We start from the raw sequence: 25,594 nt of genomic DNA on the forward strand, positions 1-25,594 counted from the left end.
GTAAATAGTATTTCGTAAATAATATTTTAAATTATGCTGTTCCATAAATATATTATCAGTATTATCGGCAAATATTTTTAAGACTTTCTTATATTTTTTGAGAAATTATAACACTGATATAATAAAATAAAATGAAATTACTCGAAATAAAAGTAAATAAGTATTAGTCAATTTATTGTTACATGATTTAGAGTTTGGTTTAAATTAAACGATTTATGTATATAATATTATTTTTATATACGTATAATGTTCTTGATTTACGTTATCCTATTGAAATCATTACTTCAGAATCGTAAGAGTTAAGACGTATTTTTTCATATATATTGGAATTATTAATTAACAAATAGAATAACCGAAAAATGTTCTTCACGTGTAATAAGAATAGTGGCTCTTCGAATTCGATAATCGATCACTTTTTAATATTAATATAAGTACATTTAGAAAATTGCTATACTAATTATTGAAAAGCTAAAAAACATTTATTTGATTAATATTCCTTCAATACGAATTAATTACTAGATTACGTTGCAATATGTCTAGTACTAACAATAAATATTTTATGCAGACTCACATTTTTATAAATACAATTAATGCAATGGAACCTAAATTTATTCGCCTGTATATATTATAATGAATATTATAAATTATAAAATAATATAGCCACGTGTATTATAATATGGTTTATCTTCGATATTTTATACGTTTCTCTATATTATATACTTTCTATACACGTTTTCACATTTAAATTTGCCATAAATCCACGAATATTTACTAATTACATTAAATTGCTTATAACATCAATTTACCTGTAAGTTCCACAACGAAATGCATCTTCCAATCTCCCAAGTAGATTCACTTATGTGTGTGTACCTATATTGCTAAAAATTTGAAACTCTTTTATTTTTATTTACAACTAATATAATCTAAATGCTAAAAAGAAATCTCTGCCACATTTTTACTCGAACTCAGCTCTTCAAAGTTCGCAAGTAAAAAATTCAGTTTTACGTGTATGTCACTCACATAACGTACAATTTCGTACACAATTTTGTTCTACATTCACCAAAGAATTTCAACTGAAATGATTTTTCTTTTTCAAAATGTCCCGAATCAAATCAACTTCTAAATATTTATATGTTGATATCCCATGTAAATTATTGAAGAAGATAAATCATGTGAATCATTATTGTTACAAGTCCGATTTCTTCACGATATACACACTTTTCGACAATGCATTTTTTTCGTTCGAAGTCTATTATTGATGGTGATCAACCACGCAAAGAAAGGACTAAATAAATTGCTGTAGAAACGTGTTCTTTTTTGCAGGAACGTCCTTGTAGACATTATATATTTAAGATGATTTGTCATGCATACTAATGTACAGTTCGCCTTTCATCAAGGATATGTGTTTGCTTGAAAATAAATTATGAGAACGAGTTATAATCACAGAAGTTTCTAAGAAACGTAAAAACGAAGTTAAGAAAATAAAGAAATGTTGAGGCACTAGAAAATAGGTGCATATTTTATGTATAATACTATATATAGGTTATAAAATGTGTATAAATTGCAACGTGATAATATTAAAACTTATTTTAAAAAAGATAAAGAGAAGAAAAAATATCGCCCAACGTGGGGCTCGAACCCACGACCCTGAGATTAAGAGTCTCATGCTCTACCGACTGAGCTAGCCGGGCTTGGTAATAGACAATTTAAAGAAATATATTTTCCACGTCATTTAAAATATAATTTTTATACAAATAAATCTATTAAATAAATATATAAAAATTAATAATTTATGTATTAATATAAACGAATTAATAAAAAACGAATAGCAATATTACGAACACATGTGATTTCTTTCGCTAAAACATGCATTTCTACTGTAAAATTATTTGTTATTACTGATAAATATTGATTTTAAGCAAATCATTATTTTATGTAAATTTAAATAATATTAAAACTAAACTTACAGAAGAATATTTCCTACTCTCTGATTGCATTATCGATGATGCACTGATTTACATATTTCTTTTATTAATTTCCCGCACTTTTCACAATGATTACGAATTAATTTTTGTTATAAGATTATAAGTTTTATTACTTCGAGTAGAACAATACAAATAATAAAGAAATAATGAAAATGTGTACTTTTTTGTATAAACAATATCATGTATTATCTGTTGATTGTTTACATTACCTAAAAGAGATTTCTTTTAACGGATTTATCGAAGAAATTGAAATATCGCTGAATTTTGTCACTTGGTGGCTCTGAGTGCATTTTCTACAACGGACGATCCGCGCGCAATGTGGTGAAGGTTGAGTATGTCGTCAGTTTAAATTCAGAGAATAAACACGTGTTAATACGTAACCCCTATTGACTATTATCCTTTTTATACGACTTATTGTTAGTATACAGTGTAAACAGTAAAAAAAATGTCACGTCTTATAAAAGAGTCAGATGAAGAAATAGATGTGAAACCTGGTTTGTATTTTTCATTTTTTGGTTTCTATGCGCACGCGGTTCACTTAGTTGCTGAATCTAACGGTCGATTCGAAGTTGCATGTTGTACTTTTATCAATTTAACAACGTAATATACAGTCTGTATGAACGTTATTTGAAGTCATCTTGAAGTAAATAATTGATATCTCACGAAATTTGATCGTATTACTATATTTTTTTTCATCTTCCCTTTAAAATATAAGGTCGCAAAACCCGTGCCAATATCGAGGTAATATCGGCTGATTCTCCACTTCGTCGCAGCTCTCGAATTAAGCCAAACGTTAAACAAAATGAATCTTCGCCCGAATCGCCTTTAAGCGACTCAAGCATCACTACACAAACTTCTAGAATCACAAGGCAACGAGCCAGTGCTATGGACAATTCTGCTATCAATGAAAATCGACGAACTTTACGTTCTAGAATAAGTTCTATATCCTCAGATATTAATGAAATCCCAGAATCAGATGTTGGCACACCGACAAAGAAAGCTAGAAATAATACTTCCAATGATAGTAATAAAACAAGTACTCGAAAAAGGTATCTGTAATGATTAATGATTGATTTATATGTATGAATTTTTGTTTTATGTTTGTTTTGTATATATTTATTGTTTAGTAAACGTTTTACAAGAGCTGGTTCAGAAGCAAAATCTCCACAACCAGCAGCAAGACTTGTTAAACGTAATGTAAGAGCTAGTTCCGTGGGGCCTGAAGCTAATACGCCAAATAAACAGCAGCGTGGTGAATTAGTCAATACACCTATTAAGACAAGAAGACGAACTTCGGTGCTACTGTCAGAACCACTTGTAGAAGAAAAAGGAGAATATATGAAGTATCCAGTGGTGACATTAGATCGCACATTACCTGATCTTATTGAAACTAGAGAATCAGGTATATTATATTTTGAAAATATACTTAAATTAAAAAAATTTTAATTCTGTAATTCCATATTGAATTGTAGGTACAGAAAATTCCCCTAAGACATCATCAAAAGACGAATCATTGCCAACTTCGAAAAACAAACTCAATACAAGTCGTAACAGTATAAATGAAAAACATTTAGAAGATGAAGGTAAGACTAATTTATCATTATACTTCATTATTCTATATTAATCGTAATTAGATTGCAATCTATTGCAAAAATAGTTCTTTATTTGTATAAAATTCAACAAAATTACAATATATAACTAAAAAGTTCTAGAATAACATTTGTTAATAAAAACTAATATAAGGACTAACTGATATTTACATTTACATTTACAACAGTTAAGGGACCGCACAACAACCCTCCAGAAAATGTTTCTTCAAATAATTTTGAAGATATTGAAAAGGATGTACTTACTGATAAGAAAATATCAGATAAAAGTATACTAGAAAGTAACAAAACACTGCCTGTAGATAATACAAATGAAGCAGAATCCTTAATAGATAATGAATCTAAAATACTTCCACAAAATAAAGATGAAAACTCATTTATTGAAGATTTAAATAATCCAATGGAAAAACATGATGGTCATAATAATAAAGAGAATCTTACAACAAATATCGTTACTGGCTTACAGGATATAAATGATACAATTTCTAATACACAACAAAGTCCGAAACACGTATCTATAAATAATTTGAATGCAAATGTGTCAGCCGAAGAAAAATGCAAATATCCTTGCATCGAAACAAGTGTATCGCCAAAACATCGTCATTCTAAACAATCATTAGAAATGGCAAATGAAAATGTTTCTATGAAAGAAGTTAATACTGATGTAATTAGTACTTTACCAACTGAAGGTCTGGATATTTCAATGAATGAAGAAGACAATTCTAATAATATGCAAAACTTAGTAGTAGGTACAAAAACAGAATCAGCCATTGGAAGTTCATGTAATGAAAGTTTAGATAAGAATGGTCCTATACAAGTAGTATCTACAAATGCAAGTTCAAACGATAATGTTGAAAGTATGGAACTTGCAGAAGATATAAATACAGTAGATGATAAATCTACAGAAATTGGTATTGAATTAAATGTAGAATCAAAGAAAGCTTATGTTGATGCAAGTAATGCAAATGTAAGCATCGAAATGGATGTTTCAAATACAAAGGAAAATATAAATGAAAATGAAGAATCTGAACAAAATGATATAAATCAATGTATAACTGATGATCAGTATGACACGAAAAGTAAAAGTGATAACTTAAATACATCAGAAAATGTGCATGAAAATGATGATATAACTTGTATAAAGTTGATTTCATCTCCTAAATTAAGTAACATAGATTCGTCAAATTCAATGGATGTGAAATCAGTTTCAGATACTCAACATTTAAATGTTTCAAAGCATGAGGATGTACCTTGTTTAAAAAACATAAGTGAAACAAATAATTTATCTCCTAATACGAGCAATTTGTTAAAATCCTCGGATGCTCACATGAGCATAGAGGATTCTACATTAATTAATATGAATGAAGTTAATGTAACTAATGTGATTAAAAGTAGTGACTCTTCCATTGTTACAGAGACTCCCGCTGAATTTGTTGAAGAAGCACCAGAAAGAGGAGAACAATCAAAGAAAGTTTCTGTACTGGATGATTCTACAGATCCTTTAAGACTGAAGAAACAATATCAAAACAAATTAGAATCGAATGAAAAACATACAGACAATAACCAAGTGACCTCTGAAGAATGTCAAGAAAATATGAAAGCCGATGATAACGATTCTGATACTAGTGTGTCACATACGTTTCAAGATATCTCAGCCAGTGAATGGAAAGAAAAAGAAAAGAATAATGATATGGACAAAAATTCTATACATTCAAAGACAACTGAAGATGAAAGTGAAGCCGAATGTGATCTTATTTTAGTCGATAGAGAGGCGTGGTTAGCCGCGGAAAATCTAAAAACAAGCAAGGAGAAAATATCTTTTGATTATGATTCAGATGATACCGTTATATTAAAAGCACATTCAGATTCTATGAAAGCAAAAAATGAAAATAAATTAATGGATATATCAGAAGTTGAATGTAAATTAAATGATAGTAAGGATAAATCTTTTAAAGGAAAAAAACTGAAGAACACGGAACAAAAGGAAAATAAAGATGAAGAAGAAAATAGAAATACAGTAGAAGATACAAAAAATATTACAAAAGATGTAGAAATATCAATAAATGTTGGTGAGAATACGTCTACGACGAAAGATAGTAATAAATGTTCTACTCCTAACAGTAATATGTCCCTCCAGAAATCGTTAAGAAATAACAGTTTATCTGAATCATATGAAACAAGAGAAGGGGAAGAAAATTTATCATTAAATAAAAGTAAATTGTCTGAAGATGTCCCAAAAGGACGAAAATCTCTTAATAAGTCAGAGCAAGGGGCAAATAGACTTGAAGAATCTAATGCAGCTGAAACTGTAAAAAAACGGAAATCTTTAAATAAATCTAATTGTAATGAAGATATAGTTACATCTGCTAAGAAAAATGGGACAAATCAGTCGTTAAATACTTCAAAGGAAAAGATGAAACCACAACAGTTAGATGAAAATTCAGAAGAGTCTGACTATGATTCAAAAAAAGTTCGCGAGAAGCAAATTCGCAGTGCAACAAGGGAGAAATTGAATAGAAATTTTTCGACCATGGCAAACATGGGATCCGATTCTAATGAAACTCAAAATTCCGATGATTCACAAAATAAATTGGAAATACCTAAATTTTTATTTTGCGGAACAAGCGATAGTAACAGCGACAATGATAATGAATCTAATAGCACTGTAGATTCTGATATTCAAAAAGAATATAATTTTTATGGTAAAGATGTTGCAAAGTTTTCTGATGATGATGTACCAGGAGATGAATGTAGAGCATCAGAAACAGAATCATCAGACCCAGATGATAATGGGTCAGATCTTGCAGATTTTGTAGTTGATGATGATGAAATTGAAGATGAAGAAGAAGATGAAAGTGAGGAGAATAAAAGTGGGAGTATTGAAAAGGATAAATTATATAATGAGGAGCAGATTAAAGAAGATCAGAGAGATGATGAAGAAGGGATAAAACAAGAAACAATTCAGAAAGAAGAACAACATGAAAATGACGAAGAAAATATCACTGAAAAAAATATAAGTAAGAGGACAGATACTTCTAATGAAGAGAAAAATACATCAAGAAAATCTGGTGATTTAAGTATGTCTCAAACCATTAGAAGTGACAAGAAAAAGAAGAAGAATCTTAAAACAGATACATCTCAAATAGAAGAAAATGAAAAGGGAGATAATTACCCTGATTTATCTTTTGAAACAAAAAGAATGAAACAAAAGCGAAACTCTAAAGAATTTATGGTTAAAAGTGTAGAACAGTCATTAAATGACTCTCAACTAATATTTGATACAAAAGTATTAAAACTTAGTAAATCAATAGAATGTAGTACTCCCAAAATAAGTGTATCTAAGCAAGAGAAACTTAATGTCAAAACCTGTGGTGCTGAAGAAAATGATTCCCTTGATGAGGAAAAAGACAAAGACTTGACATTAGAGGAAAAACAAAATGTAAAGAAATTAAAAAGCATAAAAAACAATGAAACTCTCATGCATAGAAGTCTTCCATCGGAATTAACTGACTTGGCAACAAAAACAAATCTTTCAAGACCAATGTCGTCTAAAGTACCAGAATTAAACAAATCAACACTAGTTTTAGGAAGTGAAACACCTACAACAAAGTACTTAAGACAATTGAAATTAAATGAAAGTGCACCAATATTAAATACTAATTTAAAAAAATTAACAAATTCTAGTAACAATAATGAACAGAATGACCAAGGTAAAGAAGAAAATGAAAACAATGATGAACAAAACACAAAAGCAGCACCAGATCCAAATGATTCATTGAAGAAAAAGCTGCTTAAAGTAGCGGAGAACATATTAGAAAGTGATCATCAAAAGAAACGTAAAAAACGAAAGCGACCAATAGTTGAAAAAGTTACTAAGTTTATTTCATCTGAAACTGATTTCCCAGAAAATAATGATTCAAAATTACTAAAGGCAGCTAAACAATTTGTTCCCACTAGCAATATTGACAATAATGATGAAACAGAAAAGGAAAATAAGAAAAAGAGGAAGAAGAAGAAGAAGAAAACAAATAATACCGATGTGCAAATGCAAGAAGAGTCAGGTGAACAAATTACTGAAATACAATCAGAAAGTCAAGATAAAAAAATATGTAATGAAATAAAGAAGAAGAAAAAAAAAGAGAAAAAAGTTCCAGATGTTCAAGACGTTCAAGACGTTCAAGATTTGACAAATGAAAAGACTAAAATAGTAAAGAAAAAGAAGAAAAAAGTTTCAATCGTTTTATCAGATGACGATATTCCAAACGAGCAACCGCTTAAGAAAAAGCAGAAATTATTAGCAAAAGATGCTGCTTTACAAGATAAAAAAGTATTGCTTGAAAAGTTGTCTAAGAAAAAAAGGGAATTATTTTCAGAAGATGATGCTTTGCAATATGAAGAAGTTCCACCTAAAAAGGTTCCTAAGAAAAAGCAGAAATTATCAAGTGATGTTTCAGATCAGAAGGGAAACACTTCAGTTCAAAAATTATCAAAGAAAAAGCAAAAGCAATTATTAGAAGGTGTGAAGACAGATAATATAAAATATACTGTAGCATCTAATGAAACACAACAGTTTCACGATGCAGTATTAGATTCTGATGAGGGACCAGAAATGATTACATTCTCTAAAGCTCGAGATGAAGCGTTAAAAGATTTAAAACGTACTGCTGATAATATTAAAGCTAACAAAGAAATGAAAAAAAAGAAACAAAGAGAACACAATGAAAAGATGCAAGAACAAAAAGAAATTAAGATCAAACAATTGAAATCCAAAAATCAGGTGACAGAATTTAGTAAAACAGACATACAAGAAAAAGGTATTAAACGGCTTCCGGATTACATTGTTAAAAATTTATCGGATGTTCCATTAAAATCATCAAAAAAGAGAAAATTATCAGAAGAAAAATCTTCCCTATCTCCAGTGGGCAGTTTCAAAGCTAAAAAGATGAAGAATATGTACATAGAAGATGATCTTACTCTACCAAGTTGTACTGGAAATACAACTGAATTTAGTGTCGTCGATATTGAAACGATGAAAAAGAAAAAGAAAGCTCCAAAAGCAAGTTTATTTCGAGAAAAAATGCTAGCTAGGAATTCACGACAACCTATTTCTGCTTACTTAACATATTTGAAAAAGCAAAAGTCATCGGGTAAAGGAAACTTTTATGATAAGCCATTCTAAACTTTTAATTGATATTTCACGTTATATGATCTGTAGGCATTATAGAATAGTTTCAAGTATTAGTTAGTAAAACGATCTTCTTTTTTTACAATGCAAGATAGAAGTGATTAATATATTGCTTACTATTTCCAGAATTATCTCAATAATACTGATTATCCTAATGCTTACATATTCGCTTTTTTATTGCAATTTCGAAAAATTGAAAGCTACTAAACTAAAAGTCGTTTTACTTTTGGTTTTAATAATTGTGGTTATTTCTCATCTTGTAATTTATTGTTAGTATAAAATAATGTACCATATATTTTTTAATATAAAGTGCGATTATATTTTAGTCAAATCATATTTTTATTGGTAAAATGTCCAAGTATAAAGCATCCGTATTAAACTTTGCTTACTTCATTATAGCTAATTCACTCTATATGGTAAATTAAGATGTAGTATAAAAATAAAACAATATAGATACTCGTTTTTGTTCGTAATTCCTAACTTTATCATGTTTATTATTGTTATATTTTTCAAATAACCCCTATTCTGTATGATAATATATCGCCTTTATAGAAACAAATTTTTAATATTTAAGGTGAAAATAACGAAAATCGATTTAATTAAATTTAACATTCTCTTTAATTTGTTATCCATTTCGTAATGTATGTGCTCTGTCCAACAGAGCTTATACATATTATAATTTCTTATTAAATATAAGCTCTTGTTAAATTTACAAGGAATAAAAAAGTTTATTAATAATACAATATTTGTACATTTCTATAAAATAATTATCGAATGGAAATTAGTCAGTGTGAGACTTTGTTTTCTAGTTTGTCATACATTTCTTTACAATTCATATTACTAGAAAGGTACTTCTTCAATAATTTCCTTTTAAATTAGTATAAAAATGATAAATTTTTCTATTTTTAAGTGTGTATTATATAATCTTCAGGTATTTCTCTCTTTATATTCAAAAAACAAGCACCATTTGCTGCATTATTTTCTCCCGAAAATATAACACATGCTAAACCATTCACTGCCATATACTTCCATAATTTATGTACCCATTTATTTACAGTACGGAATGTCTTTTCTATTTTATCACTTTTTAATTTTTCTTGTCCTATCCTAACATGACATAAAGTAAAGGCATGTTCCATGGCTATTTGTGTAGCTCGCAGGACGGCTTGTTTATTATTGTCTGTCACTACAAGACGTACCTGTAATAACAATAAAATTGTGATAATACGAATAGTATACATTAATAATTCAAATAATCGATTCCTTAATAAAATTCAATTTATGGTTGAGGTACACACTTTATCATTTTTATCGAAATTTTCATCATCCATAACGTTGATAGAAGAAGTTAAATATTTAGAATATTCGTTCATAACTTCTTCGTTACCCACAATGGCAGCAGTTTTTTGATCCTTCGTTATATGTTTGAAAATTGATGTAGCATACTTCCGTATTTCAATTTTTAATGATCGCTGATTATCTGTCCTATTCTCTGGTTTCATTTTCAATATTTCCATGTTGCAACGACCAAGTAACACAGCATCTCCATAATCCACACTATTTGCTAATTTTAATTGTACTAATTTCATAGAAGCCTGTGAATCTTGAGTTGAACAATGACCAGAACTACTTTCTTGTATTCTTTCACCAAGAAATTCTCTCGCTAAAATTTGTAACTTTGTCTTTCGATATCTGTAATTAAATATTTGCTTAAGAAAATTTTTGTGAGAATATAACTATAATATAAAGAAAATAAGTTAAAGAAAATAAGTTGTGCACCTGTCACCGGTAATATTGAAAATAACAGATGTATCAATAATGTATGGATGCATCATTTTTAATGTATGAAGATCAGAATTTAAACTTTGTCCTACTAGAATTGCATCTGCGGGAAGTAACTTTCGTAACGTTTGCTGAACATCAGACAACGTAGTTGTGACACCTTCCAACAATTCTTCTGTTATACCACTGAATTGAGTAAGATAATCAGTAATACGATTATCTGGTTTTACCAGACTATCATAAATAACCTGTGACAGGAATTTAATAGAATTTGGATACCCTTCTCATAATAATTTTGAAATTGAACTTACATTCATACTTTCATCCACAAGAGATACTCTTGTTAATTCCAATTCTCCAATAGTTGTTTTACACATTTCACAGTCTAGACCAATCATTGGAGATCTTTCATTAGCTTCTACATAAACATCCTTTGTCATTATGTAATGTCCGTATCTAAACATAAAATATTTGTTTATTTAATGTATAAATTTAATTCGGAATATTTCTATTATTGGTACTAACCTTTTTGCTAGTTCACCCTTTAATGGGACAGGATAATTTTCTTCTATCATTTGACATAAAGATAGAAGTAATAGTGTACGGGGGAATTTATCAGTCTTTGGAAGATCTATTTCAGGCCTTTCTGTTTTAATCTTTTCCGCATTTGTTGATGGATCTCCATGCATTGGGAAAACAGTTCGTAATAATTTTATTACATCGCTGTTATTTTGTAATGCAGTCTCTAATGATCCATATTCTAAAAAATTATACACCATGTATGCTTGTTACATATTATAACAAATAGTATTTTAAAATGTACATACGTTTAAGTAATTTATCGCTTTGTATTCCGGTTATGGGAACAGCTGCAAGATCCTCTATTACGGACCCTCCATATGCTGTAGGTGTTACAACTTCTACCCTATGTTCCAACTTTGATGTTATATGTGGAAACATACTTTCATAAGCCATAAAATGATACACAGAAAGGCCTTCAACAACAAGAACCACAGTGTGTGTGACCTTTTTAAAAAATGTTTAATGTTTAACGATATTTCAAAAATTTTTAATATTATATGTGTTCAATATTTACATTACCCTATTATATTTTTCAAGGTGACACCATCTTGCTGGCACATAGGGTGAGTGATGACCATGTAATGAATACAATAATAAATGTTGTATATCACTAAGAAAAATAGGAATCCTGTTTTCACTTTTAACATTAACAGCTAAGCTAGCACTTTCACCAGCTACTTTTAAACGAAATCGAGGTATTATTTTAAGTTTCTTTTTACGTTCTCTTAATTCCTGTTTCAATTTTAGATACTCGTTTCCACTTAATCTGTATTGCCAAATAAAAATAATTTATATTCTTATATATCACACTAAATACATATATATATATATATATATATATATATATAAACATTTTACAGTATACAAACCTAGGCTTTTTGTTAGCAAGCGTATCTGATTCTTCTATACCTCCTACATTTTCTTTTTTAGTAGAATTTTCCAAAAGTGTTTCTTTCAAATCTTCATTACATGGACGTTTACGTTTGACATTATCTTCCACGGAGACTTCACTGCTGTCTGTATCATTTGCATTTGATTGATCTGCTTCTATAGACTAAAATAATATTTATCATATGAACTTCATAACAAAAATATTATAACTCAGTTAAATATACTAACAGCTTTCTTAAGAGCAAGCATTTTAGCTTCTCTATCTTTATCATTTAATTTAGTTATTTCCAGAAGTGCAGCCATCTTCTTTTTCTTTTTTTCTATTCTTTGTAATTGTTTTGTTGTTAGATTCTTCATAATATTCCTTTTTGTTATATTTTTTGAAAAAGATTAAAGTTAAGTACCTTTAAAAAGACAAGTAACAAAAACTTTGATGTAAACTTATTTTCCCACATTTTAGATATCAATAAAAGAAATTTTCATGGTTCATATAAAATAGTTTCACATTCAATAAGGAAAAAATAGTACGAATATAAATTTAGTGACACATATTTTTGAATAAAACTTATAAATTATAATAGGAGTCTATATATAAGATATAATAAATGATAGACTTGAAACTGTATTCCTTAGTATACATTTTCTTGACAAAGTAAATGTATACATGAGGTTATATGTGAAACTTAGCTTTGATATTAAAATTGGATATTAAAAATGAATTGTCAATTAGAATTACCTGGAAATTGAATTAAAGGGAAAAATATTTGTATGTTATATGATGTTAAAGAAATGTTGTACATTTCTGTACAAGAAATGTAGATATGAGGGCTGAATATAACCCTTGACAAATAAATACATTTGTTTATATAAAAATTCAAAAACAGAGTTCTTGAATTTCATGTGAAAAGGTTTACACAATAATCTTTCAATTTGATATTAACTATAAGAATGTATCTATAATAAGTTTTATCGTTTTCCTCCCCATTACTTGGTTACCATCCATTGTTAAATACTAAAATTGCCACTTGATAAATGGCACAGCATATGTTTTATAGAAGTATATAAAATATGCATTAAGTAGTAAGTACAAAACTGCTTGATTTATTTTAATGACACAGAACAATAGGTGTATTTAAACGAGGAAATACAAACATAAACTTTGATGGCCTGCACAATTGTTTGTTTATTTATATCATGCAATTTTTTCAAATTGTTTACGTGATAAAAAATTAAATCAATAGAATGAACTTTTGAACAAAGGCAAAAATTATTATTATAAAATCTATAGCAAGTAATTTACGTTTTGTTTACATTTAATTAATATTGGTTATAACGAATAGAAAGAAATAATACCATGGTTGATTATGAGTAAGGTTATGTCTTCACTGTCTTTGCTTCTTAGAAAGATGACAATATTAACACATATAATCTATATGTACATACATACGCAAGTGCATACACAACTTATAGTTTGATATTCTTGAATAATTCGAAAATACATGTAACTTAGAAAGTTTGATGTTTTACCAACCATAAATGTGGAAACATTAAAGAATACATGTTACTCTTCTAACATATAACTCGTGTAACATATCATCGCTAGAGGTCAGCACGTAATAATTACAGCAAAATTATATGTATTAATAGAGTTTGGTATTAATGAATTGGATGAATTGAGAAATAAATTTAATATATTCTTTAAAATTTTGATAATCTTAAAATAAAATACTGTTTTTAAAAAGCCGTATGCTTTTAAGGAATACAAGTAAATTTTATTTTGTTTTCATTTTCCGTGATACTATTGATGATTCTATAAAAATCTCTATTTTTTAAGATAAGAAATATATAGTAAAAAGATTATTATAAGTATAAAGTGCTATACTAATATTTGTATGGAAAACTTATTACCTTAAGAATGTTCTCTGTTACAAAAATAATATTTTTTATATCGTAATATGATTGGATAAAATTTTGTATATAAACGATAATAATTTTGAAACTTTTTATTCTTGACCTTGTTTTTTGTTTGAAAAATATATTTCTAGTTCATGTGCTAAATTATATGCTTTGAATCGTCCATAAGAAGCAAGTGTCCCTTTCTCCAATCAGGAACGTAATGGTAAGCATAGTACGTATATAAAAATTATACTGAATTTTTACTTCTGTTTCTCGTTGCGGTCTAATTTTTATTTAATGTTATGTAAATTACAATACGAATACTTTTTATTATACTATATTAAATGACTAATCTAATTTTTCAATGTATGTGAAAAATTTAAGAATATCAATAAATATCAATAAATATGAAAGTATGTAAATAAATTCAATAAAAAAATATAGAATTATTAAAAAGCACGCAATTAATAAAATAATATAAAATCATAAATGCTAAATAAATAAGAAACATCTCATCTATCATTAAAATTTACAAATATTTTATTAGAAAATTCTGAACCATTTAAATTTAAATTTAATTTTAACACATTGTATATATTTTATTTGATAAATAAAATTTAACAAATCGATTTTAATCGTAGATCTAATACAAGATCGATGCATCGATATCGAGAAAGATCGTAGGTACGCTACTGTCAGAGAAAGCGAGTATTCACGACAGTGACACAAACATCCACTTAAAATACATTATGTGTATATACAGAGAAGATCAAAAGATTCTAAGCGTGTACGATTATGCGCTTTATGCATCGGTGTGCAGTCCCCACCCGCACGGTGAAAACATATTTTTCCTTTGAATCTATTTCTTTCTTCACGAAGTAGCTCGTGGTGCATTAATGTAAAATGCTTTTCTATACTGGGTGTCTGATATTTTTCCTAGTGAATCATGGCAGCTTAGTTTACCCGTAACTTAGTTCAAATATTTTTAAATATATATTAATTAATTAATAATTACCTTAATTTATTCATCTTATTTATCCAAATGGTTCAAATAAATCGAGCAGATTTAAGACCATTTTATTGATGATTAGTTTTAATCGATGACAATAATTATGGAAGCAATCGAATAATATCGAATATATCGATATCGCTTCAAATTATCGACATTCAATGTTGGGGTGTAGTACAGACTCTATTATATCTATTTCTGTATTAAATTCATTAAATAGTGAAATTTATGAATTATTATAAAGGCGCAAATATTGTTAGAAAATTATTAGCCATAATTTTAAGTAATAAAATGTTGCTTAAAACTGTTACGGTGTTTTTACATTAAAGAAAAGTAGTTGATAGCTGAGTTTAATAGAGCATAACAACTCTTCGATTTCTAATGAATCAAACTGTATAACAATGTATTATCAATGATGTCTCTGTAAGTCTCATTTAATATAAACGTAATATGCATGTTATAAAAAAGTATACGATATTTTCTTTCGAAAAATTAAGATCTCGAATTTCTGTTTCGAGATCCGATTAATCGGTTTTCAAATAACAATTTATATACGTACTTATAATTAGTACCGATGCCAACTGTTACATACGTCTATATAATTGCAAAAGTAGTTTGCGATTAAAACCGTCAGTTCATGTACTTAATTGCACTGTCGTCCTCATTATAATGTAGTAATTAACATTGGTGGTAGGAATTGAGGTGAACTACTCTTTTATGTGGATTTGTATGAACCTGTTTTTTCGTTTTGAAAAGTTAAAAAATACATCTGTTCTGAGATAGTATAGATTGGATGGTAATGATATGTTCCAGTAGCTTTCGTGTAATAAAATTTTGTAACTGCTAACCAAAGAACACAATATGAACAGTTTATTTAAAATATTAGAATTTTCTAAGGAAAATTAGTTTTGCTGAATTAGCATTTTTATGAAAAATCAATTTGCTCAATTTGTTTAAGGGCTAGAGTTTTCTAGGATGAATTTGTCGTACCATAACCTTCTTCTTTTATTACAAAACTTGATTATTCCAAAGTTCATTTGTTACACTGTAATATTAAATATCGACTCTTTAATTACTTTAAAATTTTTAAACTTTTTAATGAATTGTTTTTAGAATCTTTGTAGATATTTTAAACGTGAATTTAGTCAAAAATAAAACCTTTTTTCATAACTATTTTATGACTAAGTTTTTAATAATAGTCAGCCGTTGCTTATTTTCATTCGTTATTATGTTAATGAAGCAATGGTATAACTGTAGCTATAAATCCACAATAGATCATATCATTATTAACACAAAAGTCACGTATTTCTTCTTATCTGCCATTCATCGAGTTAATTGCTAAACGGGATACAGCACGGTGAAATTAGAACGAAGTTAAGAGAAACGAGTACGACGACAACTATCTGTTTTGTGTAGAAGACGAATGTTTTTTCAATTTAATTTTTAAATTTAATTTTTAGTTGAATTTAAAAGTGTACGTTAATAGACATTAATAACCATTCTTAGAAAACTTACATACACACGTATTTGAAAGATTAGTACCAAAAAATGGTTTAGCTTATACGGACAAATACAATTATTATTGTTTCAAAAGGTACAGTATTGTGCACTTTTTTAAAAATGATATCAATACAATAAATGTTAAGATATTTTATGTGTTTTTTCACGCATTATTTAAGTCAATGATTTGTGTATAATTTTATGTTGTAGTTAATAAATGAAAAATAAATGCGACTACTGAACGAGTTTTATATCGTTTTATATGAAAAATTAAAGAAGAAATGGGAAAATCTTTAATCGGTGAGTGATTAGAGTAATCTATAACAACTGAAACTGTATCCCAATTTATTAATTATGTTTCTATATTATTTTACTTTGATTGTGCTCACAAAAATTACTTTAATATCTTTTTCTAGCTTTATGATGTTGTCTCGATATGTTATAACATCGTTCATTTTTCCTTCTTTCTTTATAATATTTCAATTTTTTTAATACACCACAAGAAAAACGTTAAGACACCGATAGACAAAGTATCATAAAGAAAAGCAAAAAATTAACGATCCTACATTTTAGTAAATAATTGATTCATAATACATATGGTCATAATACAAAATTATACATTATAGAAAATTATGGTCTTATTAAGAAAATAATTATCAATTATAAATCAATAATGTATCACTGTAATATCTTACAATTATTTTATAACTATTACTTTTGTCGAATATTGATAATTATACTACGGATGTTTATGTAATTTCTTATTTTTATGAATGTGACTAAACAAATGGAATCTAAATAGAGAGTTCTTTCATTCATTAAACATAAGTGCTCTACTTTTGATATTTTACGTATTTTTACATATGGCTATCCTGTGTAGGTAAATTTCTACACGTAAAAATGTTCTATTCATTTTCACTTATAATTGTATAATTACAACTATGCAATAAAATGAACGAACAGTTACAATTTCTATACACGAATTATCAATTTCTTTTGATAATTCGATTTTTCATTCGTTTCAAAAATAATCCTTAGTATTTTTTAAGCAAGCCATGTTCGTAAAATGTATTATGTATATGATATCTTTGTATCTTTACGCGACAATTTAACCAGAGAAAGTCTCATTCACGTATTCGAATGAGTTGAAATCAGGTCAAACAGAAGGAATACACGCTGTTTATACTTCCTCCTCAATTATTGCATTTTCAGTGATCGTCTTTTTGAAAAAAAACATACGTTACAGCAATATTTCGTGAACACATATATGTATCCTAGAATTGCTAGAAATTACAGAACACGACTAGTCCATGAATTACGATGATTGTGCGATTGCTTGCGGGTGTAGGTAGGTTTCCCACTTTCTCCACCAAACGTATTTCGCAGTTCGTACGAACATTTACGCGACTCTTGCTCATCTTCTCGTTCCTGAGCAATTTGATCGGCTCTGATTGGACGAAATGAGCGCAGACAATACGTTGGGAAATGCAGTGAAAGTACAACGTCTTGTACAAAAAATATTCCCTTGACTGTTGTTTGATATAAAATGATATTCGAAATTTGTACGTGTCAGCAGTGAAACCAACCAGCGGAGGTAAACATAAATATGCGAAATATTCGAGATATAGTATTCGCTATAATATTTAGCAGGTCAAACCATTTTCTATCTAATTTGATTAATTCAATTTGCACAGAAAATGCCCAGAAAATTTAATTGGGCCAGAAAAATGGTGTCAGCGCCTGCCATACACTAAGTTGTGATTTCAATCTTCTGGAAGGATGAAGAAAATTGGAAAGTGACCATAGGTATGTGCTTTTATAACGATAAACAGTATTGTTACAGTAATTGTGAATAGAATTTTTTTTATTGAGACGATTGAAATCTCCATATAGATTACATTTTACTATATTTTACAGTACATTGTACAGCATACATTGTCAAACAAATTAAAATTAGAATATATCAGTTTCTTATAATACTATTAGATTACGATTTTTAAGAAACGAGTAAATAAAATCTCTGCTCTGGACAATTCTCGTGCGAAACTTTACGCAAGGTCGTTGTTCCATTGATTCATAAAATCCTCGTGTTTTGTTCCTTCGGGTGGAGCATTATCTGCTTCGTTTAATATTCATAATTATATTCGGAATAAATAGGATCGAAAGATAAGAAATAATTATATCCTTCTGGTCTTAATAAATTCATTCCTGAAGAGATTAAGATATGAATTAAACAGAGGAACATGCGTTCCATTAAATCCTTGAATTCTAATTAAAATATCATGAAAGTAGTGAATACATAAAGTCAATTAACTTCTCGGTCTTTTAATTCAAGCACTCCGAACACGTACTATCCATTTCTAAAATGAGATGCAGAATCCACGTATCCGTTATAATGGTTAGATAAGCTAGTCTTGACTGGTTTTTGATAAATGGCTTGATGAATCCAGTCGATAGGACAACATAGTAAATTGATTAACATTATGAAGTATTTCACAAAACACAATATCGTCCATTATCCAAAGTTCCAAGTGAAAGAAAGAAGAAAGTGTAAAGATTGTCGTGGTTCGATACGTTTCGTTGTTGAGAACGATTATCTTCGATATCCTTGATAGGTTCAATCGCTAAAAAGACCAATAACATTATGCATTATAATCGAAGACGCGTCTTACCGTAGAGTTTTCTTGCGTAATGTTCCCCTGAAACCGAAGAATGCAGGAATTATATATATATATATGCATACATATACATTTTTTTTCTTTGTTTTGTCGATGCATTAACCGTATAAGTTAATAAGTAAAACGCTTTTTTATTGCGATTTTTCATCAATTAAGTGAATTGGAATAATTGTCACAACTTATAACTTATAACTTACTATACACAGGCGCATTATGTATCGCGCAGAAATATCCGGATGTTTGTTCTTTTTTGACAAGAAGTAATTTTGTTTTAAAATTATTTTATAAAGAGCGAAAGGATTTGAGTTTACTATGAAATAATTTTATTTATTGTTATTGCATCTATGAGTGAAAGAAAAATGTATAAGAGAATAACGCAACGAAAGGCTTTTTAATATCTTTTATTTAGAAATATACGTTTATATGACTTGAACTCCGAGCAATAATCGACAAAATCCTGAGGAACAGTTGGAAAATTGTGATTTACAACTATGGAGAAACAAATCAGGCGATAAGATTTTACATAGTTTTCTGTGTCTTATAAGTCACTTCAGCGAGTCTTTTTGACGTATTTATCCTATTTTTGTTTTTAAACAATTATCTCCAATTTCTCAGGCTATTTTGCAAACTCGTTGTATCTTTATTGAAACGTCGGCGTATTTTCATATTAATTTTATTATTTTGAAATATTTCGAATCGATGTAGGATAGTCTTTGTTTTTGTACTAGTAATCTTATAACTTACTATTATATTGTAAAGTATCATTACGCAACAAAAGTAATCTTTGAAAGTTAATGGACAGTAAGGAATTGGCGTTCATAATGGACAAACCTTATGAAATTCTTTTTTCTTTGACAAGTTCTCATCTTCAGGTTATTTAATTTCGTAATTACAAATAGATAGAAAAACTGTTCAGATTAATTTATACGGCCATACTTAAAATCGTTTAGCATATCAACGTATTATTTATACAACGTGTAGCACATCACGTAATTTGTAATATGAACTATTTATTAGGCGAAGGTAATTTAGTAAATAATTTATTTGGCAACCTGTTACTGCGTTAAAGGCTTCTTTAGATCAAAAATCTGTAATTTAAATTTATTATCGGTACACTAATTTGCATAAGAAAATACAATATGATATTTCTAGTTATTGATTTACTACTAATTTGTACTTTGGTAAAAAAATTCTCTTTTCTGAAAAATAGATCAAAGTAGCCGGATATTTATCAGTGGTGGTGTACTTTCGTTTCTACGAGGGATAGGTGTGGAAATAAATCATCGTAATTTACCGGTTGCTTTCAAGCAGTTGCATCGTGCAGCGACCATTTCCTCGTTATTTACTTTTCTCTTGATAAACCGTGTGATCGATGTTTTCACGTTTGTGCGCGTCTTGTGTTTTCTTTGATTACGCTACACGAAAAATTTTCGTACAATTGACTCAACGTAGTGCCAGAAGGTTTATTGTTCACGCAGAGACACAACGTAATACGATTAATAGTTATTTTCCAGCAGCTTAATTTGCATTTTCATGGTTACAATATACACGAGGTATATTTATCCAATTACTTTATTTCTTCTTTAGGAAATATATACAATGGCCTGCAATATTCCAAAAGCGATATTTTACAAAATTTAAACTGTGTATGTAACTACGTACTGATTAAATATCTGGGCTCCAAAAGCAGAATGTACCAAGTCAACCTTTTTTTATTAAATTACATTTCACGTGCTTCTCGTACCAAATTTTTCACTTTTCCCGATGGTAAAAACATTTTCGTTTTAAATCATTTAGTTTTTAATATAATAGCGTAAAAATGATATTAAGTGCATGTTATATATGTACAAGATTTTTGTAATTTTGATTTGCTCTGCTCTAAAGTTTAAAAAGTTTAACTTAATACGTTCTGGTTGTGGCATCCATATATTTAAAACTATTTATTTAATGTATCGTTCGTTTTATTTGTAACGTTTGTATACCTAATGTTATTTAAAATTCTTTTGCACGTCGCTTTTCGAATATCAAGCGAATAAATCTGTGTGGTCGGAAATTTTTGTACTTCGCTGTATACAAGAAATTCTGGTTAAAATATTATCTAAAAATTACTGTCTATTTAGCTTTCATATATCTTTTATCAACAATAAAAAGTATTCACGTGCACGCCGAACTTATCTACTACTCCTGTTAATTTGATCTTGATCTCTACATAAAAGTTTGTTATGTTAATAAACAGATAAAACACTCAATTATCCGTTTCGCTTTCTATATTTGCATCAAGAAACTTTCATAGAAAATGCAAACGAATTGCTTCGAGTTATTCAGCAACTGTGCGATTAAATAGATATTATTGAAATCTATATTGCACTGATATATCTGCACACGAAAAGGAACACAATATGAAATCCATGGCTGTTACTAACGAGAAAACGAAAGTATAGCTGAGCATCTTTTTATTGGCAATTGCGTAACAGCAAATGAAGAGAGAAGGGGAAACCTCTATTTCCGTAGTTTGAGAATTTCTCTCGTTGACACAATTGAAGCAAATAAAGAAGATGAACTTTCTTTATCATGAGCAACGTATTGCGGATATTTGTATTTTTTGAGGACAACTTAGAAAAGACTAGACTCCAAATAGAAATTTATTTTTCTTAAATATTATGAGCATTTACTATACTTATGTTAGAATATTCTATATATTATGAAAATTTATATTTTGAGTATTTTGATATATGTATGTATTATGCAAATTCACATTTTTGCGAAGAAAATTAAAGAAATGGAACCTAAATGGAAATTTATTTTCAGAATATTCTATATATTTTAGTGTATTTTGTGCATTCTGTGTGTCTTTCCATATCTGAATCTTTCATATCTAAATGCATAAACATTCATAGTTTATTTTTCATGTTAAAAATATATACGTGTCGGTGCAAAATGTTCAACAATATTTTCACTTGGAACAAGGTAAACGAGTCAGTAAAAACAAAAGAAATCCAAAGAAGGATACATTTCGTTTGTCATCCATAGTGCGCGGATGATCTGCATAAGTACCCTCAAGTACCATTTACGTGAAAACGGTGCTAACAAGGATCACGTAAATTTTCGTGTGTTGGATGATTAACGATGACCAAAGCCGTGAAAGAGCGAAGAAAAAGTTATTCTTTGTTCTGGTTGTCGCGTCGTGTCGTACGCAATTGCACAATAAATATGTCCATGAATGTTGCCCGAAACACATAATACATATGGATGTACGTACATACATGCGTGTAAAGTTTCAACGAATATGCTGCTGAAAGAGATTGTTAAACAGATTGTCAAGTGATCTGTTAGAAGCATATTATTTAAAGTAGTGGTAATAGAAATGATATAAAAATCACCAGTTTCAACGAATATGCTGCTGAAAGAGATTGTTAAACAGATTGTCAAGTGATCTGTTAGAAGCATATTATTTAAAGTAGTGGTAATTGAAATGATATAAAAATCACCAGTTTCAACGAATATGCTGCTGAAAGAGATTGTTAAACAGATTGTCAAGTGATCTGTTAGAAGCATATTATTTAAAGTAGTGGTAATTGAGATGATATAAAAATCACCAGACAGTTCATATTTTACTGACTTTTTATCTTTACGTCATTTTATGTTAATAGTATTTAGTAGAGTCGAAGAATTCAAGCGATAAGTAGATGATAAATTTACAATGTTTTGTAAAAACGAATAATATCAATTTAGTTGTGGTATTAATACAACTTGTTTAATATTAATCTATATTTAATTCAGTGAATATCGATGTTATTAATATCTTTTAGTTGTTCAAGAGAATGACAGCATCGAACGAAAAGATAATTTTCAATTTAAAATTTTAATCTCTAAGATTAAAATTACCTTTACGTTATAGATGAAATTTCGTCTGAAATATTCATATTATATATTTTTTGAATTCTAAATCGATAAAGTCAAAGAAACGTAATTAAATTATTTATCGTTATTTAATATTGGATGAGAAGTAGAAAAGTTATTGTTTGCGATAGTTACAAGTAATATGAATGACAATACATATCAAGATAATTCGTTCAGGCTGAAATTTCATTCTCGATAGCTTCATTGAAATTTATCTTCTAATATTAAAATTATATATTTAATTGGTGGTCTTTATATAAAAATATTAAAAATATTGTATTATTAGGTTTTAAAACATCAAAGACGTAATTTTTCATGTTAATTATATTAACTACGTTTATTTTCCTGTGTATTGTCTTGACATGTACAGATAATTTTAACGTTAGACGATAATGTAATTTAATATTGCACGTCGTTGGCGTTTATCTCTAACTCGACACACAGACCATAGCAAAATGGTCGTGTAACAGATATAACCGCGTTTGCGTTTCAAATTCATATTACGCGGGTATCAGTCTGGTCTATTTGTACCTTGACTTAAGTACTTAGATATTCTTTACACATTAGTGAGTCTAACAGCGTAAAATTGTTAAAACATTAACATTGAATTTTGGTGTGAATTTTTTCTGTTGAAAGTAGGAAGGAAGATCAAATTGACAGGAACATAACAAAGGAAAATATTTGTACTTGCAAGCAATTGATAATATTCCAGTAATGTAAAATGAGTTAGAAGTTAGCAGTCAAAGTAAATAAAAACATCGCTAGTCTCAGAATAGTACTTACTCATTGTAAATGTTTTATATTACTATTGTTTTTGTTATCATCGTTTGTGTATATAACATATTATAGAGACACTAAACTTTTATAGAAATATCAACTCTTCAACAGAACTATAAATTTCACATTTCAAATGTTATAGTACGTAAGGCGATTATTAATATTCATTTTCTATAAAACGTTGAAAATATGTATCTTCTGTATTTGGTACTGGAAATGCAGGAAATCTAAGGAGCTAGAGATCTATTATGAATTCTTCGACATTTTATTATAAAAGGGATAATGTGAATATCATTCCATATCTGATATAATCTAAACAATTAAATCTTGTATCAAATCATTTACAAAGTTTCTTTCGTTTTATAAGGAAATAATGAATGCACAGTATTTTCTGTTCTATCAAAATAAGGATCACAATGTTCGACAGATTAGGTTTCATGTTTGTATAAAGATGCATCGTTGTAAAAGATGTATCTGTAAAAGAAACACACTTTTTGGTCAATCTAATACTATATTCCATTGGTCTATACTAATAATAGAACAAAAATTAGTATAAAAGTTTACCAAGTTTACAACATTTGCAAACCAACTAACTTTATTTCTTTAAGAACCGAAACGTGCACACATAAACCGATCGTAAATCAAGTATCTCAAACACAAAGAGTTGTCAGGAAAGAGCTTAGCATTCGTCTGAAAGTATCGGAGCTGTAAAAGATGCTTCTCCGCGCCTAGATACGGCACAGTTAAATTACAAATTCTGAATGAGTTAATGACGTGAAATTTCGAAAGCACTCGACTGTTGCTCGTCTATTAAATGGATGTCGATAAACAAAAGACTTTCAACGCTTCCTCCTATCATCTCTCCCGATGGCTCTCCATTCTGTTCACTGTCACGCATACGTACCCATCCGACATTTAACGAACACTGTAATATGAACTTCCTCGGTTCTTCTGGCCGGTCACTTCCTGTATACGGGTTACGTCGCTTCTACGATGTATTCACGTTTGTCGTGCCAAGCTTAACCCGAAAAAATCACTTGTTTATCGATTTTCTTCTTTCTTTCGATCATTTGAGATTTGGATCGCGAAGATCTTAATTGGGAAAGACGAGTCGACTCGTCACAGAAATCGCCAATATCATCTTGATTCTAGGAATTTATTTATTCAGAGATTTCCCGCTTTTATATTGTCGCTTTACTACTTTTTTACCTTCACTCGTTACGTTCTTTTCTTTTCAAAAGAAATTATATCTTGTTTGTATCTGTAAAATTTATCAATTTTGAACCTTATGATAGTTACGTTTACAGAGTTTGATTTCGAATATTTTACGACGCTCATATTGCCAAAAGCCATTAATTTTGAATTCAAGGTATTCGTATTTAAGAACTTTTAATAATTTTGAATTTCACTCGTTACGTTCTTTCCTTTTCAAAAGAAATTATATCTTGTTTCTATCTGTAAAATTTATCAATTTTCAACCTTATGATAGTTACGTTTACAAAGTTTGATTTCGAATTTTTCACGATGCTCATATTGCCAAAATCCATTAATTTTGAATTCTAGGTATTCGTATTTAAAAACTTTTAATAATTTTGAATTTCACTCGTTACGTTCTTTTCTTTTCAAAAGAAATTACATCTTGTTTGTATCTGTAAAATTTATCAATTTTCAACCTTATGATAGTTACGTTTACAAATTTGATTTCGAATTTTTCACGATGCTCATATTGCCAAAATCCATTAATTTTGAATTCTAGGTATTCGTATTTAAGGACTTCTAATAATTTTGAATTTCATGATTAC

The 25,594-nt window shown here is 28.7% G+C and overlaps 2 protein-coding genes and 1 non-coding gene across 7 annotated transcripts; 1 reads left to right on the plus strand and 2 right to left on the minus strand.

The window, feature by feature from the left end:
* Positions 1-1,618: 1,618 nt before the first annotated feature.
* On the minus strand, positions 1,619-1,691 carry Trnak-cuu (transfer RNA lysine (anticodon CUU)). Its single transcript has one exon. It is a non-coding gene; the product is annotated as a tRNA-Lys (tRNA).
* A 588-nt stretch (positions 1,692-2,279) lies between these two features.
* On the plus strand, positions 2,280-9,257 carry LOC132916487 (myb-like protein X). 2 transcript variants are annotated; one of them, XM_060976542.1, is made up of 5 exons: positions 2,280-2,479; positions 2,701-3,034; positions 3,113-3,387; positions 3,458-3,568; positions 3,763-9,257. In XM_060976542.1, exons 1-5 carry the CDS (start codon positions 2,431-2,433, stop codon positions 8,769-8,771), a joined length of 5,778 nt encoding a protein of 1,925 aa, XP_060832525.1. In that variant the 5' UTR covers positions 2,280-2,430; the 3' UTR covers positions 8,772-9,257. The 2 variants fall into 2 exon arrangements, with proteins under 2 accessions (XP_060832525.1, XP_060832526.1); XM_060976543.1 differs by having other exon boundaries at positions 2,281-2,479; positions 5,008-9,257.
* A 228-nt stretch (positions 9,258-9,485) lies between these two features.
* LOC132916488 (RNA exonuclease 5) lies at positions 9,486-13,627 on the minus strand. 4 transcript variants are annotated; one of them, XM_060976546.1, is made up of 10 exons: positions 13,386-13,627; positions 12,261-12,396; positions 12,011-12,195; positions 11,661-11,907; positions 11,387-11,585; positions 11,085-11,319; positions 10,871-11,015; positions 10,557-10,807; positions 10,076-10,469; positions 9,486-9,976 (listed from the first exon to the last, which is right to left on the minus strand). In XM_060976546.1, exons 2-10 carry the CDS (start codon positions 12,387-12,389, stop codon positions 9,683-9,685), a joined length of 2,079 nt encoding a protein of 692 aa, XP_060832529.1. In that variant the 5' UTR covers positions 12,390-12,396; positions 13,386-13,627; the 3' UTR covers positions 9,486-9,682. The 4 variants fall into 4 exon arrangements, with proteins under 4 accessions (XP_060832529.1, XP_060832527.1, XP_060832528.1 ...); XM_060976544.1 differs by having other exon boundaries at positions 12,261-12,436; XM_060976545.1 differs by lacking the exon at positions 13,386-13,627 and adding an exon at positions 12,769-13,338 and having other exon boundaries at positions 12,261-12,436.
* Between the last annotated feature and the right edge of the window lie 11,967 nt (positions 13,628-25,594).

The sequence above is a fragment of the Bombus pascuorum genome, chromosome 2 (assembly GCF_905332965.1).
Source record: "Bombus pascuorum chromosome 2, iyBomPasc1.1, whole genome shotgun sequence".
Lineage (NCBI taxonomy): Eukaryota > Metazoa > Arthropoda > Insecta > Hymenoptera > Apidae > Bombus > Bombus pascuorum.

What these genes read in the sequence shown, in the direction of transcription:
- LOC132916487 (XM_060976542.1), top strand. Translation starts at nt 2,431, where the DNA reads ATGTCACGTCTTATAAAAGAGTCAGATGAAGAAATAGATGTGAAACCT. An exon ending in TATTGAAACTAGAGAATCAG is followed by an intron (nt 3,388 to 3,457) that starts GTATATTATATT and finishes ATTGAATTGTAG; the next exon opens with GTACAGAAAATTCCCCTAAG. An exon ending in AAAACATTTAGAAGATGAAG is followed by an intron (nt 3,569 to 3,762) that starts GTAAGACTAATT and finishes CATTTACAACAG; the next exon opens with TTAAGGGACCGCACAACAAC.
- LOC132916488 (XM_060976546.1), bottom strand. Translation starts at nt 12,389, where the DNA reads ATGAAGAATCTAACAACAAAACAATTACAAAGAATAGAAAAAAAGAAA. An exon ending in CTTGCTAACAAAAAGCCTAG is followed by an intron (nt 11,908 to 12,010) that starts GTTTGTATACTG and finishes TTGGCAATACAG; the next exon opens with ATTAAGTGGAAACGAGTATC. An exon ending in AAGGGTGAACTAGCAAAAAG is followed by an intron (nt 11,016 to 11,084) that starts GTTAGTACCAAT and finishes TTTTATGTTTAG; the next exon opens with ATACGGACATTACATAATGA.